Source organism: Coffea arabica, chromosome 1e (genome assembly GCF_036785885.1).
Source record: "Coffea arabica cultivar ET-39 chromosome 1e, Coffea Arabica ET-39 HiFi, whole genome shotgun sequence".
NCBI classification, from domain to species: domain Eukaryota; kingdom Viridiplantae; phylum Streptophyta; class Magnoliopsida; order Gentianales; family Rubiaceae; genus Coffea; species Coffea arabica.
Window position 1 is genome coordinate 56,788,586 of NC_092311.1, and position 16,545 is coordinate 56,805,130.

The following is a 16,545-nucleotide window of genomic DNA, read 5'->3' on the forward strand; positions in this document are numbered from 1 at the left end:
ACCTTTGCATTTGCTTTTAGCGGCCGCTCATGCAAGAACATGGGACGCCCAAACATCCAGACAACGCCAATTAATGAATGGTGCTAGGCCAAGTACAACTCATTTAATTCCCCTCGGACCTGGTGGAGAATGCTTGAATTCCAGAAGCAGAAGTATTAAACGTCAGACATTTGGACCAAGCAAAGAAAAAAAATCACAAAATGAATTGTTTTGTTGTTACAGCCAAGTATCACCACGACGCAAATTGTGGGTAATAAACAGAGTAAGAGACGGTGGTATTTCTCCCTTTTTTTTTTTTTACGCTGACCATAAACCTATTCTATTCTACACTAAAAGGAAGGGACGAACCTGAAGGGGTCCAAGGATAACTTGGAGTGAACTGAACCACCACCAAATTAGAATAATGCAATTTTTTAAGCAAAGCCACTTAATATGTATCAAATTTTAATGCTTTGGTGGTGACGATCAGGTCACAGGCTAGTGGTTTTCTCCCCTGCTGTTTTTTTCACCAACTGAAAATAACACACACACTCAATTAAAACAAACACAAAAGTTTACCGAAAAAAAATTCGAAAGCAATTTTAGGAGACCCACAAAGAACCCACCATCCCTGCTGGCTTCTGCTATATTTTTATTCCCTGTACCATACAGTATACGCGACTGTACTACACAGGCGCCTGTCTATGGATAATGATAATAAGCTTTTTTCTTGCTTGACATTATTTGGGATGTCAACGTCTGCTGGCCCGTCAGTGCACATCAAATGTTGATATTTAATTTATTTGACAGCAGGGATGCATCAAAGGTATCGTAATTTACTCTCAAAATTCCTGCTCTACACGCTACGCCATTCCTTTTCAACCATTCATGTTCTTCGCTGGCCTTATAACTGTGTATGTCAGTTAAACGGCTTGAAAGTTGAAAGTTCTCAATGAGCTCGATCTCTCTAAGACCGGAAAATTTAACCAACACATACTCTAAAAGGGTTTGATTTTGTGCAATCTGCCCGTTTGGATTGCTTTTTTTTTTTTTTACAGAATTTTTGTAGAAAAATATACTATAACATCGTGTTATATGTGAAGTAAAAAGGTGACTAAAAAATATGTTTAAGAAAAATGTAACAGGATTTTTTTGAGATACTGTACGTGTCTATGTGAAATGAGAAAATTATTAAAAAGAATATATTTGTGGTGTAACTAATCTTATGAATTTACATAAAAAATACCGAGAAAAGCCAGCAACTTGAAGTTTACCAAGAATTAAGTTATGTGCGTTGGAATAGTTTCGTCTTTTAATTTCGTCCTTAATTTTTTTTTTCATGTGCAAAAGAGTATTTGGGTTATTCCCCAAGACTATTGAACCATTGAATTATAGGTACGGAACATATTAATGTGTTTGTTTGGAATAGGGTATTATTTGGAATAATTACTGTAGCACTTTTTGTGATGTGATGTATGTGAGATAAAAAAGTGGTTGGAAATATAAAAAGGTGGGTTGAAAAATGTATTTATGATGCAAGCGAAATATTATTTGGGATAAATTTTGTATCCAAACACTCCAAATATTCTTATTGAGCCAGAAGATCATGGGTTTTCCGGTGAGTCTCCATTCTATTAATTGGAGACGATTTTCTCTCCATCACACCTTAACAAGCACCATTATAAAATTATGTTTGAAAATCAAAACCATCCATATTATATTTCTCTAGTTTTCAAAAGTATATACAAAAATTGAAATTAAAGAGATTAAATTTTACCTTTGGATCAAACTTGATAACTTTTATTATAATTTTGATCCATAATGCACTATCAATTGTACAAATTGAATGACAAAACATTCATAAATGAACTCGATTTTTGAATACGATTGATCTACTTGTGGAAATAAAATCATTGACACAAACATATTATTGTGAAAAAAAATGTAGTTGTATATATAGAAAAACATGTATAAATAAATGGAGAGAAAAGTAAAGGATAGAATTTCAATCCTGGATTTTCCCTATCATTAATTAAATTCACTAGGTGGAGCAGGTTTTTTTTGTTTTTTTTTGTGGGTTGGGGTTTCAAGTCAAGAGTCTAAAGTCTAGACTGGAGGCCTTGGGACTTTTATAATTTTGTTTTTCCTACTATTAAAGTTATGGGCCTTTACCTGTCATTCTCCCTTCTCTTATCAGTTATCAGTATATATATATAGATAGATATATAGATATATATATATATATATATATATATCTATATATATATATATATTAGTATAAGCCAAAGAAAACCGAGTTTGTATGTTGTTCATATGCCAGCACGAGTTCACTCTTCACCAGAAATAGAGGAGAGTTATCTGGTTTTTGTCTTCCTCCGCTGAGAACAAATTCCTGATTTTAAGTTCACCAAAAACAAGCCCCAGTTTAGATTACACCAAGGCCAACGTTAGCACAGAGAGAAAGAAACAGTACAAGCCTTTAAACAAAGAAAAGACAGACAAACCAAACTTTATCTATTACCACTACTATAACTTCCTTAACAGCCTTTATCTGATGTCAAATCTTTCAGGTGATGAGGGAAGTTTCTCTTCAGGAGAAGAACATCAAGCCGATAAGCAGCCACAACAGCTGCAGAGTCAGTCCCATGGCTCCAATTTCGCTGCAACTAATACCAATGGTTCTAGCTCCCAACAGCAGCAGCAGCAGCAGCAACCTGGAGCCAAGAAGAAGAGAAATTTACCAGGAACTCCAGGTGATGATCATTTATTTCAGCAGCCCTTTACCTGAGTTTTGTTGCTTTTGTCTCTTGCTCGATGAGGCTACTGCCATCTAGCAAGAATCAGTTAGACATGTGCTAAAAGTCCAGTTGAGCACTCGAGCATACAAGCATCAAAATTTCTTTAAAATAGCTCAAACCTTAGTCAAAACATATTTTTCTTCTCATAGCAAATATTCAGATTGTAAACAAATTAGCTGAAAGACTAGTGCAGTCCTGCCTTAATATTCCAGTATGATACACCGGGAGGGATACTGATCCATAATGTACTTACTACAAAAGAAGATGTGAGAAATTTAGGACGTCTTAATCTGTGAAAAATGGAGGAAAGATAATCCATTAGTCTTTTTAATCAGTTTATTCAATCCAAAATTCAATGCATAATATCTAATTGCGCTGGAGTTTCTAAATCTTTGGAGAGTGCTCTACGGAAATCAATTCTAGTCATTCGAAGAAAGAAAAATGGAAAATGGCAGAAAGAAAATTTATCAATAATATTGTTCGAAATATCAGATCAAATAATTGCTTGGAGATGACAATAATTGATTGACACTGTGCATGATTGCACCTTTCTTTTCTTTCAGCTATTTAACTGTTTTATATGGCTAAGGGGCCATCAATACAGTGCGCACTTTTTGGATTTGATGAATCTATTCTGTAGTCTCTTCGACACTGATGGATTTACTGAAACGTTAATTAATGTACATTGTCCTAGCACTGAAGATCAAGCATTCCGGCCCCCCAGAACGTTCATTAGAATTAGACTGGCCTTGGTTTGTGACTTTGATCTCTTTCTGTCCTGTAGATCCAACTGCAGAGGTCGTTGCTCTCTCACCAACGACGCTCATGGCGACTAACAGATTTGTATGTGAAATTTGCAACAAGGGATTTCAGAGGGACCAGAACCTCCAATTGCATCGAAGAGGTCATAACCTTCCTTGGAAGCTTAAGCAAAGAACCACAACTGAGGTGCGGAAGCGTGTCTATATATGTCCCGAGCCAACCTGCGTCCACCACAACCCTGCTCGTGCATTAGGGGATCTTACAGGGATCAAGAAGCATTATAGCCGGAAACACGGCGAGAAAAAATGGAAATGCGATAAGTGCTCAAAGAAATATGCAGTGCAATCTGACTGGAAGGCTCATCAAAAAACTTGCGGCACCAGGGAATACAAATGTGACTGTGGAACCATCTTCTCAAGGTGATAATTTTCACAATCTTATTATTATTTTTTTTAATACGTGCCCTTGAAAATACAAGTGCCTGCGTCTTAATTAGTATATGATTCCAGTACATTAGCATAGGGTTGGGTTGAATTTTTGTGTTGAAACAATTTACATAGGTAAAGGCGGTCTAAGATAGGACAAATGTTCACTAGAAACGTATTTGGTGCAGGAGAGACAGCTTCATCACTCACAGGGCTTTCTGCGATGCGCTGGCAGAAGAGAACAACAAGGTGAATCAAGGCTTGATGAACAGCATGGGACCAAACATGCAAGGCCAAATGCCCGACTTCATGTCGTCAATGCCCATGAACCCCAACGCTAACACATCCATGGGGCTGTCCGAATTCAACAATTTTGACCCCAAAAACCCACTAAAGTCACTCCCTCAGGACCTCGTGCCCATGCCGTTCAAGCCCACGAACATGGTGGGTGGCATGTTTTCGAGCAGTTCAGGAACTCTTTTCGGCAGTCCAAAGGGCATATCCTCGTCATGCTCCGGCCTTCAGCTCAGTTCGAATACGCCTTCAAGCTTCAACTACCTTCAAGAAGGCAAAAACGGAAGCCAACTTTCCGGATCGCCCCACATGTCGGCAACCGCATTGTTGCAAAAAGCAGCCCAAATGGGGGCAACCGCCAGTAACACCATTAATTCTCCCATGATGCAGAAGAGCTTCGTCGGCAGCATGGCCGGTCCCGATCAAATTGCTGGGCCCAAATCATCCGCATACTCTTCGATGCAGCAGCATAATATTAACAACAGCAATAACGCTTCGTACGAGAACTTCGCAACTCATCAACCAGACCAATCAGGGTTAGCAGGGCTTCACAATGCAGGAGGGTTTAACCCGCACCTCTTGCACAAGGGCCCATCACAAGAAACCAATCATCATCATCATCAGTTGTTTGATCACTCTGGAGGTGCTGCGGCTGCTGGGACCTCAGCTATGAACGACTTGGGAATGTACAGCGGAATTCTACTGGGAAGCGATCAAAACCTGGGATTCATAAAGGGAATGGATCGCCGCGGCGGTGGAGACGATAGCGATAGTCCTGCAGGCCTCATGCAGAGTAGAGGTTCGATGAGCAGGAGTCCAGCTGCCGGGCCAACCAGAATGCGGGGGGGAAACGGGAGCGATGTGACGACAGTGGATTTCTTGGGGATTGGAGTATCCCGGCCCCCAAATGTGCATGAGCAGCAACAGAGGCTGGACCAGTTGGAGGCAATGAGCCAACATCGGATGCAAGTGATGGACCCTTTTCACCAGCAACTATCCCACGGCCATGGGGAACCCGCTCACGTTGAAAAGCCATTATGGGATGTTTGAGAAATGCTAATGATCCAGAAGAGAAGAGGTACGTGTATGGTGCAAAGTGCAAGACGAGGGTCAACCTAGATAGCTAATTACAACAAAGTTTGACAGTGCAAAATTCAAATTCATATACGTCAACCAAAAAAAAAAAAATTACTCACTAGAGGAAGACATGACTGGTATGACTGAGAGTTTCCTGCATGCAGGTCCCTACGTCACAGCTGTAATGCTTGAAATAAAGCCCATTTAGAAATTAATTCAACGATTCAATTTCTCTACAGTAACAGTAAGACGACCTTTTTGTTTTCCCATCACTTCGAAATTTTGATTGCAATGACTTCTCCAATCATTAGTCTGCCGTGGCTATAAAGGAAGTGTACTTTCCCCATCACAACCCCTCCCCGCCCTCCTAAAATCATACCAATTGTAACTAAATAAGCACTCAGCTACTATTGTCAAGACAAATGAGTGGAAATCACTCTGCTGTTGACCCTCTTTAAATAAAATAAAGAAAGAGAGAGAGAAAAAGCACTCTACTATTTAGTACGTACCCTAGGAACGAAATGGAGACTAAACGCACACAAAATAAGTAGCAGGATAGCAAAATGGGAAAACTCATATGAAAGTTGAGGAAAAAAACCAAAAGCGTGCATGGTTTTTTGACACAGACAAACAAAGCAGGTGGAGTTTAGATCAAGAGAGTGTTACGACACAATTCTTAAATGAAATTTGAACTCTCACCTACACAATTCAAGAAGAGATTTAAAGCCCTTCTCACGTGATGGAGGGCCACTAAGCCATCCATTGGCCCGGCGGTTCAGTAATCTGTCTATTCTTCTGTAGGCTATAAACTTGAAGGGTTAAATGCTTACCAGTTAGGCAAGCTGCTGAGATGTGACCAATAATTAAACTCCACGTTGCATTAATGGCCCACCTGGTTTTCTGTGTTACTGATTGTAGAACTAATTAATTAGGTGTGCGCGTCGGACCCATTTCCAGTTCACTTGGGCTGCCTGTCGGAGGCATCACCATAATATGTTCTTGGTCAGACGAACCAATTGAATTCCTCATGGTACATGCTCAAATCACTCATCGGACCCATTCATGAATATATTTGTAGGTAATTAAGTTCGAACACGCTGATTTTCGGGTGAAACAGATTGAATTGAAAATTATACTTTACGAGAATTAAGCTTAGATTTTGCAAATTTTGATAAGTATATAATATAACGAGAATCAGCAAAAACTCTTCTTTTTTTTTTTTTCTGGTCGATTATAAACTTTAGCTCTCTGTCTATTAAAAAAATCTATAATTCAGATATAAAAGCAAATGAAAGATTAAGAATCTATAATTAGCTAAAATAATTAACAGTACGTAAGTCTAAACTTTGAACTTAAGGATTTTGAGGGAAAGGAAATGAATTGTGCAAAACATTTCCCCCGCTTTCAATGGGGTCCAAATGTCCAATGGATTGGTTAAGCCCAAATCGGGCAAAAATTTCAGTTCCCCACATGATAAGCCTCCGCAAAGCCCAAGTTGAGTTACCTTTTGCGGGTTTACCAATAGAATCGTATGCCATAGGATAGGACTGTCAAGACCCATGGCTCATGGGCCTGAGCCCCTGCAATCACGAAAATACTCAGAGCTTCGTGAGAGTCTTAAAAGAAACCCTAGCCCTAGTTGCCAGGCGTCTTATAAATGGAGTATTATTCGGTAGCTCCTCAGTCTTTGAAACCTCCATTCCCTTGTCAGGGTCTCTATCCGGACGCCGCTGGTTCATCGATTTTAAGGTAGATTACTGTCTCCGTACTGTGCATGTGCTTATTCCTTTTTTTTTTTTTTTTTTTTTTTTTTGTAATTATGAATGAAGGCTATGATGTTGAGAACTACCTATTTTCTGAGGGAAAAATTTCCCGTATGATTAAACAAACCAATGGATCCTTCTGAGCCTTTGAATCTCTCTCTCTCTCTCTCTCTTTCTCTGTATGATACGCATATCGATGTGTGTATTGGTTAGCTGTAATTTTTTTCCCTTTACTATTTGGGGAGGTTTTGAAAGGAATTTGTTTGTTGAACCATTGAGGTGAGGGTTTGATTGGAGCGGATAGAAATTTTCATATTATTATTTAGTAGTGTTGTAGTCAAGGCACCGAGGGTTTGATTGGAGCGGATGACGTTATATATATATATATGTGTGTGTGTGTGTGTGTGTGTGTGTCAATTTTTTCCTGCAAATTAAATATACAAAATATAACCAAGAACTAGTAATGCGAATTTACTTATTGCTTTGGAATATTGTCACAAATTACATACCAATTGTTAAAACAAGAAATTAGGGCAAAGAGCTTCTTTGAAACTTTAACTAAATTTAACTCTCTTAAGCTGCATATGGTTACAATTAACATTTTTTTTAAAAATCTAATAAATATTTTAAGCCTTTTGAAAGTAAAATTTTCAAACATTTGGTTACGGTTAACAAGAGTGGAGGTAGCCTTTCCAAATAGTAACAAGAGTGTAATCTCTAATCAATTTTTCAATCGCACACTTTTTGATTTTAGAGTCATGAGTTCAACTAAAATAATTCAAAACAAGGGCCAGAAGTGACTTCTTAACTTCATAATTACACTTGAAAGAGTACAATTAACATGCCAATCAACACCACAAGATGGTAAAAGTATGCCCTGATCAATGTTCACATGAGAAATCCAGTCAAAGCTCACGCAACATCATCAATCCAATCATCCCTCTCACATCACAAATTGTACATCACGAATTCTCCACTGTGATTTATTTGAAAGTAAAGTTTTCAAACATTTGTACATCACAGAAAATCAGTTGAACTTGTCCTCTTCAGGCAATAAATTAAGAGATATGCCCAAACCGATTCTTGAAAATTGTGGTTCGGCAAGGTCAGCATATTTTGAGATACATTAATCACACAATCGAGAGCTTAGTCTTATATTACAACACGTTGTGAGTGCATGACCAAAAAGGGCCAAATTAATAAAAGTTTTGAGAAAGATTCAACCTGCTGCCAAACTTTGAATTTTAAGTCTGAACTCCGAAGGAGGTGGCGGCAATGGAAGTTTGAAGTCTGAAAATTACCAGAGGAGAGGCGACTGCAACCTTTTAGGAGCGGCGGTGGTGGACTCACGATGGAGGAGCTAGGGTTACCAACAAAGTAGAACCCAAGAGACATCACATATTTCGTTTGGCACGCTTTGCAATTTTTCCAGCTTTTTTCCTCTTTTTTGTTTGTTTTAATCGGTCAAATGAAAGACCGAACGTTAATGACTTATGTTCTAAAGTTTAGAAAAAAAAAAAAAAAATAGGCAAAAAAAAAAATGGAAAAGGAGAAGAGAAAAATCGGGTTTAACACAACTACACCGGTTCACTGGTTAGACCAGGGTGTTGACCAGGTTTTACAGGTTTGTTAATTTTCGAGTTTTTATACTGACTTGAACCGGCTACCTGGTCCTAGTCTGACCGATTCAACCGACCGATCCGGTCCAAACCTGAAAACAATGCTTCCCTGTCATCTAGGATCAGAAATCGTGTCGTGTATTCTAATACTACTACTTTTAGACAACTTGGATTCATTTAGGGCTTTGCACCAAAAATAGCCCCAAATGTCTGTCGAAAAGAACTGCATTGAACTATGGAGATGTGACTCTACTGCCATTGTCGCTTTCTTTCCATTCATAATGCAAGTTTGGTGTTGCATGTGCAAGTCGTAGCTGCATAGAAATGCTAACATTGTTTGGTACAGCCTCGAAGATCACTTTCTCTGCCTCTTCTGCAACTTTGACAGCATCCCTGGTCATAAAACGGCCGTTACCAACGAAAAAGAGTAACTAGGCAGAGGAAAGAAGCAATTGATACCATATGGTGCATCCTAGTCAATGAAGCAAATGATGCCAGTGAGGTTAGTAAAGGTTTTTACCTAATTAACATATCAGGAGGCATAGTAACCTCAATCTGAAGCAAAATCCGCCCTTGCAACATGTGACGAGTTATCCGCTGAACTGTCAGTTTCTGAAACCAAAATCCATAAGATGTGTTGAGATGCACCCAAGAGTTTTGAACCCTTCTTTTTTGTGTCCTCTAATGCAAGTATATGCCATATGTAGCAATTTTTATCAACCTTTTCTAGGTTATATAATGAAACGCTGGAACAACAACTACATGAATCCAATTTATGAAATCCTATCTTCGCCTATCTTCTGGAGTCAAAATTTTCCTAAATCAGCAATAGATGGCTTTACTCCTACTCAGCAGTAAACAACTACAAGCTACATGCCACAACCTTAACGCATAGAGCATGCCCGTAATATGAATTAAACAATGAAGATGTATACCTCTGCAAACTTTGATGACAAGATATTGGACACTATATCTTCAACATCTGAGCATTCCAAAGACACGCTAGGATTTTCATTAGATTTACCATCTTCCTCTGTCGCACTATGGACTGGTGGAATACCGGAGCTTGAAGGCTCTGACAAAAAGATGAATATGAATGAGAAGTCACATGAGAGGCAGACACCTTAATACATAATGAAAAATATAGACAGATATCTCTTTTTTTTTTTTGGGTTGGGGGGGGGGAGTGTGTGGGCGGGGGGGGGGGGGGGTTACTTCCATTGAAAGAAAAGTCACAATTCAATTGTCCGCAATGAAAAGCTGCAGTTCCTATGAGACAATAACGCATCCTTTGCCCCATCTGAGGCAGCCAAACACGTTAGAATCACCAAAGCCCCAACATGATGAACCTAAAAAGAGGTAGCATGGAGGCTTGTTCCCAAGCTCGCAGCTAATCAGCAAGAGAAAATGGTGTATTGTGTATGAAAACAACAAATCAATACACTATTTTATTTTGTGTGACATACGTGTTTCACTTATTAAAAGAAGGATTAGAAATTCCAAGAGAGTTGTACAGAAGAAAGGGTCATCCAAACTCGAAACATCACTATTGTTTTCCACATTTATGCAGTATGACCAGCTAAGACATCACGATCAGCCTCCAAACCAAGCATTCTTTGAAAGGTGTCAATAATATCCAAGAAAGCACCAAGCATAAGTTTTCATGTGTCTAGGTAAAAAATTATTCTATTCTTTCTCTTTTGATCATTTTAATTAGTTTTCAAGATGTGTCTTGCACATCCTTGGATACACAGGATGTTAAAGCTGGGCCTTTTAACCTTCCAATTCCATAATCAGAGTCAATTGCACTTTTTTTGTTCCCTTTTAATCTTTTTGGCGGATAGACTTAAAAGTGGTTCACCTATATGGATGAAGACTTCAGCTATTTCAGGATGGGACTGCTGTATTTTCCGACGAACATTTTCACCAACATCATGTGCAGCACTAACACTAGAAAAAGGATCAACCTGAAAGACGATACTTGTCAGATGTACATCTAGTCTAGATAAAAGTGGAGAACAATATGACCAGATCATAACAGAACAGCTTTAAATATATCTAATATATTGAACATCATATGAAGTGTACCTCCACGTTTACATCAAGATAGAGAAAAGAACCAGCCCTCCGTCCTCTCAAATGGTTGCATCCCTACGGATTTCAGTGGGAAAAAATTATGCATCCATATTAAAAACTGAATTGAGTATTGATAATACTAAAAGCAATACTGAATCAAATTGTAAAACAGCATCTATGAGGTAGCAAGGGTTGAATCTGATTTCAGGAATAGAAACCAAGAAAGCATCTTTCTATTCTAGTCGTTTTCAGATAGTTAAAATGCTAATGTACTTCCTTTCCACTGATCAAGTAGTTTCATCCCAAAATAAATGGCAAATGCAACAAGAGAGGTAAATGATTGGATTTAAAACTAGGACCAATTTGGCACCAGAGTACAAAAAGGAGCAGAAAGATCACATAGTACTCCCCATAAAATTCTCAACTAAACTTTTTAGAGCAAAATGAAGGTAGAATACTACTAGACATGTTTAAAAACTTAACCAAATTCCAGTAAGACAAAAGGATTAAACACACGTTGCAAAACTGAAGCATATGCACAATCATGCCAAGACATGCAGAGACAAAATCAGTCTTTTGTTCCTTGGACCAACCTTCTGTCAGGAAAATGTGGTCTTCTGACAAAGAGGTGGTGCTGCGAGAAACAAAAATGCAGAGGTTGTGTTTTAAGAACAAATAATGCACAACCTGCAAAAATGGCTTTTAACCAGAAAATACATTCAACAGAAAAGCAAAGTTTGTTTACACCAGCTCTGCATGAGCAATTATTATCTTTAGATTTGCTCACACAATCAACATAATCTTTCCACCAAATAACAAAACCAATAAAACCTACAAGATAACCGGGTACACTCAAAATAACAGAAACATTGGAATCCCCACAAGCTGCACGAGTAACAGGAGTAAATAAACGTAATAGCACATCTAAATCAACCATATTAGACTTATGTCATTCTACATGGTTATTCTGATTGACATACCTTAACTCCTTCAACCTGCAGAATTGCATTTCTATAAGGTTCCATTAGTTGTGATGGTATAGCAGCATCTACCAGTTCCAAGACACTGAAAGAAAATTCAGGAGCACAACAGATTTACAACAGTAAGAAATATAATGTGTTAAGGTGGAGTAATCCAAATAAGTCAATAGAATTTGGCCTTCAAAAGTTCAAAACCTCATCACCTACAATATCTTATAAAGAGAAGTATATCGAAAAACTATTTTTTGACAAGGATTTCTTTTGCTGGATGGGTTTCGGAAATCAGTTACTCAAACAACAAATTATCTTGTAACAGAGCATGGGTATTTGAAGATGCAGCAGTCAGACTAGCACTGATTATAGCTTCAAAATGATAATGGAGACATATACAGATTTTTGGAGGATGTTGATTTTTTAACAAATACAGACAAATACAGATTTTTTAACAAGCAACAAACAGCTTCCCACCCAAATCAGGGCAGGAAGGTCTCAAGATATCAGATTGGCAATACTTTTGGAGGATGTTGATGATTTAGCAAATTTGTTTCCAATGTGCTCTTTTTGTTTAGTTGATACACCCTTTTTGTTTAGTTAATACAAATAGTATGGATCTATGTTCCAAGCTCAGCTCATATGCTATGAGCATATATCAGGATAAGGAATGGATCTTTAGAGTTCCTTAGAGCTTCAATGCACACTTTGTATAGGCTTTTGGGCCTTTGTCCACACTAAAGATCTACATATCAACACATTCCATCTTTGAGAGGAAAAAAGTCTTAATGGCTTTGAAACACAATGTTAATGGCTTTCTAGGAGAAACCACATAGTAGTTTCGAAAATCAAACTTTCAATGATTCGCAAGTCAGTTGGGTAAAATGAAAAGGTACAGATATTCAGATTGTGTTTTTCAACAATGAAGCATCAGATTTGCAACCTATATCAATGCAATCTCACATTGTTGCCATTAGTAGCATCAATCATTTGACCAAAAGATTAAATATGCAAGGTCACCTTTCATAACCAGTTTCAAGTCCAGCTTTTAGGATCATGCCAGAGACAACTAGTCCTGCCAAAGGATCAAGGAACCTCACTCCAAGTATGGACCCTCCTGATCTCAAAGGGTAATCCATAGTCATAAAACAGATCATGCAAACATGTTAGATGGTTGAGAAGAGGAGTTGAAGGGAAAAGGAAAACGATTGAGAAGAAAACAAACAGAAACAGAGGGGAATGGAAATTACCAACCCCTATAAGAGCAACTACTGATGAAACAGCATCTGCACGATGATGCCAAGCATTGGCTTTCATTAGCCTGCTGTTAGCCCTTTCCCCAGCCCTCTTGGTAATCCAGTATAACCTTCAATACAGAAACATTCATATAAAACATTGATCAGAAAAATGAAGAGTAAGCATACCTTTATTTATTGTCATAACCAGACACAATTGTTCCAAGAAGGAAAATATTAAGTTGCCATCTAACGAAAGAATCAATCGATCAAAGAGAAGAATTCAAGTTGCCATGTGATGAATCAATTAACAGTCAAGGAGTTTGAAGATAGAGTGCTTCTTCCTAACAATACTGGAGTTCACTTTTGGCCCCAACTAGTTATTCATCAGCATAAAGCACTAGGGAAGCAAATGAAATCTGCAATGTAATGTTGAGATAGATTCATGACTAACAAGAAAAATGGGAATTGCTTGATCTCTGAGGATAAATATAGATAAGCAAGATCTGATGAGCAGTATTTACAACTTGGATGACCACCATACCCTTCTTTAACAGCTATAGACACTATGGTCATGTTCAAAGCTAGGACAGGGTGAGCCATATCAATTCCATGGTGATGTCCACCCTGACCATGTCCATGCATGTGTTCGTGAGCCAATGACTGATTAATAACCTCAGGAGCTGCACACCAAAACCCCTACATATCACATATGAAAATTTAGAGAAGAGATCTAAAAATAGCCAATATCGCTATGATATAATTAAACTCAATGGGTTGCTGCAAAACTAACCCAATTCCCGATTTTTTTCTTGAATTTCATTTCAGCACCAAGCAAAACTTTCATTTAGAAGCTCATGAAGAATTAGTTACAGAACAAGAACAATACCAGCAAAACATCCACAGCATGCCATGCAATACCTCCAGCAGTAGCCAAAAGCGCAGCTGAAATTCCAAGGGCTCCAAGAGTCTCAAATTTACCATGACCTAAAAGATGGAAGAGTAAGATAAATCCCAATGTCTAACCAAGAAGCTCCTAGACAACAGTTACTGGAATTTAAGAGTTTGGCGTTTATCATCTGTCAAACAGGACATCATCCGAAGTAAACCATAAACTCCATTGGCACCAAATTTGCAAGCTTAGATTCCACTCTTACTTACAGATTTCACTCTTCAAAGAGCATTTGATAAGAACCTACATCTCCCTTTCAAGTATTTACAAAACGCAATAACTACAAGTAAACCGTATCTGCTTCCATTTAATTCCCTGAAGATAACAAGCAGGCTGGCTTCTTTTAACATTCTTAGCTTATTATTCTCAAAGATGACGGGTAATTTCACGTCTCAAAAAGGAAAAAAAAAATGTAAAGTGCATATGTATGTGATAAAAATGGAGTAGGCTGTAGATACAGATCAAAAGTAACCATATGGGTGTTCTTTATCCTTGGGGACCCTTGCAGCTTTAAATGACAACAATGCCACTCCACTGAGAACCTAAAAAATTAAAAAAAAAAAAAAAACATGTAACATTTATTGTTGGCTCTAACATTGCACAAAAAAGCGACGACCACAACCACCGTCCTTATTAGAGACATAAAAGATTACCACGTCGGAGACAGAGTGAGCGGCATCGGCAATGATGGCGGTGCTACCGGAGAGGTAACCCGTCAAGGCTTTACCAGCAGCCAAGCCGACATCGGAGGCGAGTCCCAGGCGGAAAATCCTCTCGCCTTCCTTGCCGGAGAGGAGGTCGTCTTCATGATCGCGGTGGTGGTCGGAGTGGCCAATGTGCCACCTCTTAGAAATCTTAAAGTTAGGGTTTTCAGTGTAGGCCAGGGAAGGGTCATTTTGGTAAGGGGAACTGCTGAGTGTGAGAGCTCCAATGACCGGATTGAAGTTGGTAGTACGACCACGACCACCTATACCTAGCAACCATAGGGTTTTCTTGTGGATGATGATGGGACTAGCCAGATTTTTCAATGATCTTATTCTCATTTTTTTTTCTTTTTCGTTTTTTTTAATTGCTCATCAAAACCGAAATAGTATACAAATATATGATGCAACACACTCTATTATAGTCGGAAACCAACCAACAGAAGGGATTCTCCATTCTCCATTTTCATTCTATCTTCTTTGATTTCCGAGGATTTGGGGAAGATGATGGTCGTAGTAGCGCTAACGGCGTGCCGACGCAGTAGCCAGTAGTGGAAAATCCCCCCCGGGGGGGGGGGGGGGGACAGAAAATAGTCGCGTACAACTTACTGTACAGGTAGTAATTTTCTGTCTTAACGTGGGAGTGATCGGGTGCGGCTAGGGACACGGTGAGGCGTAAGAAACGACCTATCAAACCACATAGCAATAATCGACTTTGGGGTACTTTAGTAAATTGATGGTACAACGCCCATCATATAAATTGATAGAAAATGTTACGATATGTTCAAATGGTGAAATCATATATATATATATATATACATGAGTTTCAAATAAAATTATTAGTTTAAAATTTCTATATATATTTATTAAATAGCATGTGTATAACTACAATTAGCATATTTAGATGAAATTTAATAGAGATAAATTACATGTTATTCAGGTAAAATCAAATAAACGTATACATGGGTTTATAGAAAAGAAATTATTCGTATACATGATCAATGAGGGATGAAAAAATTTATTTTAAAAATATGAAGGATGGAAAAATTCATTTTTTGAAATGTGAGGAATGAAGCAACTCATTTTGTAAAATGTTAGGGACGAAAAAATTCATTTTGTGAAATGTGAGGGACTATGAATCATATTATGTAAAAATTTGATTTGAGAATTTTGCCCTTAAAAATTGATCACATACAAGTCATATGGTGGATTCTGGCAAAAACTAGTCAGAAACTTAGGTAGGGATCAAATTTGGTTAATGTGATTTGTAAGGGACGTAAAATTATAATTTTAAAAGTGAGGGACGAAAAAAGTTATCTTGTAAAATGTGATAGACGTTTTGAACAATTTTCCCTTTAAATAACGAAGATTGGTTCCGTTTGAATTAGATGTTTTTTGGGGTATTTTTAAAAAACAGCACTATAGCATTTCGAACGTGACATACAAGTACTGTACATATCTATTATTTCTTTCCCTTTTAGACCAATCATTTTGACTTTTATGCTTTCTAATAAAAAATTTTATCCGTAAGCTCCTCATTTTATAAATACACGTGTCATGCTATAAAATACACGTGTCATGCTTTAAAAACTGCCTAGGGTCGGAAGGAAGTTCCTACCATAAGGGTATCCCCCGCAAGTCCTGTAAAACTTTCACTCACCATTCCTTGTTACTTGTCTAATCGTGAAAAAATACAAAAAAAAAAAAAAAAAAAAAATTCCCACCTTCGCCCCCCCCCCCCCCCCCAGAAACAATCCCGTGAGCTTGTTTGACTCGCATCTTTTCCTCTTTTATTAATAACTTTGGTGTCCGTGCATCCTTGTTTCAAAAACATCAAAAGTTCATTTTACTTCGCCATGGGTCGGACGCAAGGACATGGGTTGAACCATCTTG

At 38.1% G+C, this 16,545-nt stretch overlaps 2 protein-coding genes, 1 long non-coding RNA gene and 1 other non-coding gene across 6 annotated transcripts; 3 read left to right on the forward strand and 1 right to left on the reverse strand.

The window, feature by feature from the left end:
* Positions 1–2,330: 2,330 nt before the first annotated feature.
* LOC113734687 (zinc finger protein JACKDAW-like) lies at positions 2,331–5,495 on the forward strand. The gene is made up of 3 exons (XM_072067306.1): positions 2,331–2,732; positions 3,562–3,958; positions 4,153–5,495. Exons 1-3 carry the CDS (start codon positions 2,534–2,536, stop codon positions 5,306–5,308), a joined length of 1,752 nt encoding a protein of 583 aa, XP_071923407.1. The 5' UTR covers positions 2,331–2,533; the 3' UTR covers positions 5,309–5,495.
* Positions 5,496–6,679: 1,184 nt separating this feature from the next.
* Positions 6,680–8,592, forward strand: LOC113734681 (uncharacterized). Its single transcript, XR_003459357.2, has 2 exons — positions 6,680–7,084; positions 8,362–8,592. It is a non-coding gene; the product is annotated as an uncharacterized lncRNA (long non-coding RNA).
* On the forward strand, positions 7,159–7,249 carry LOC113687264 (small nucleolar RNA R41). The gene has a single exon (XR_003447729.1). It is a non-coding gene; the product is annotated as a small nucleolar RNA R41 (small nucleolar RNA).
* Positions 8,593–8,639: 47 nt separating the features above from the next.
* On the reverse strand, positions 8,640–15,245 carry LOC113734670 (metal tolerance protein 2-like). Of its 3 annotated transcripts, none has more exons than XM_027261313.2 (12): positions 14,605–15,245; positions 14,424–14,493; positions 13,889–13,986; positions 13,544–13,698; positions 13,015–13,130; positions 12,785–12,881; positions 11,774–11,858; positions 10,806–10,868; positions 10,579–10,684; positions 9,653–9,792; positions 9,238–9,329; positions 8,640–9,110 (listed from the first exon to the last, which is right to left on the reverse strand). In XM_027261313.2, the coding sequence occupies exons 1-12, from the start codon at positions 14,992–14,994 to the stop codon at positions 8,951–8,953; spliced, it is 1,572 nt and encodes a 523-aa protein (XP_027117114.1). In that variant the 5' UTR covers positions 14,995–15,245; the 3' UTR covers positions 8,640–8,950. The 3 variants fall into 3 exon arrangements, with proteins under 3 accessions (XP_027117114.1, XP_027117104.1, XP_071923418.1); XM_027261303.2 differs by having other exon boundaries at positions 13,454–13,698; XM_072067317.1 differs by lacking the exons at positions 13,544–13,698; positions 14,424–14,493.
* Positions 15,246–16,545: the final 1,300 nt, after the last annotated feature.

Coding starts and splice junctions, on each gene's coding strand:
- LOC113734687 (XM_072067306.1), top strand. CDS start 2,534: ATGTCAAATCTTTCAGGTGATGAGGGAAGTTTCTCTTCAGGAGAAGAA. Junction 2,733..3,561: donor AAATTTACCAGGAACTCCAG/GTGATGATCATT, acceptor TCTGTCCTGTAG/ATCCAACTGCAGAGGTCGTT. Junction 3,959..4,152: donor TGTGGAACCATCTTCTCAAG/GTGATAATTTTC, acceptor TATTTGGTGCAG/GAGAGACAGCTTCATCACTC.
- LOC113734670 (XM_027261303.2), bottom strand. CDS start 14,994: ATGAGAATAAGATCATTGAAAAATCTGGCTAGTCCCATCATCATCCAC. Junction 13,699..13,888: donor ATGCTGTGGATGTTTTGCTG/GTATTGTTCTTG, acceptor TGTGATATGTAG/GGGTTTTGGTGTGCAGCTCC. Junction 12,882..13,014: donor AGTTGCTCTTATAGGGGTTG/GTAATTTCCATT, acceptor CTTTGAGATCAG/GAGGGTCCATACTTGGAGTG.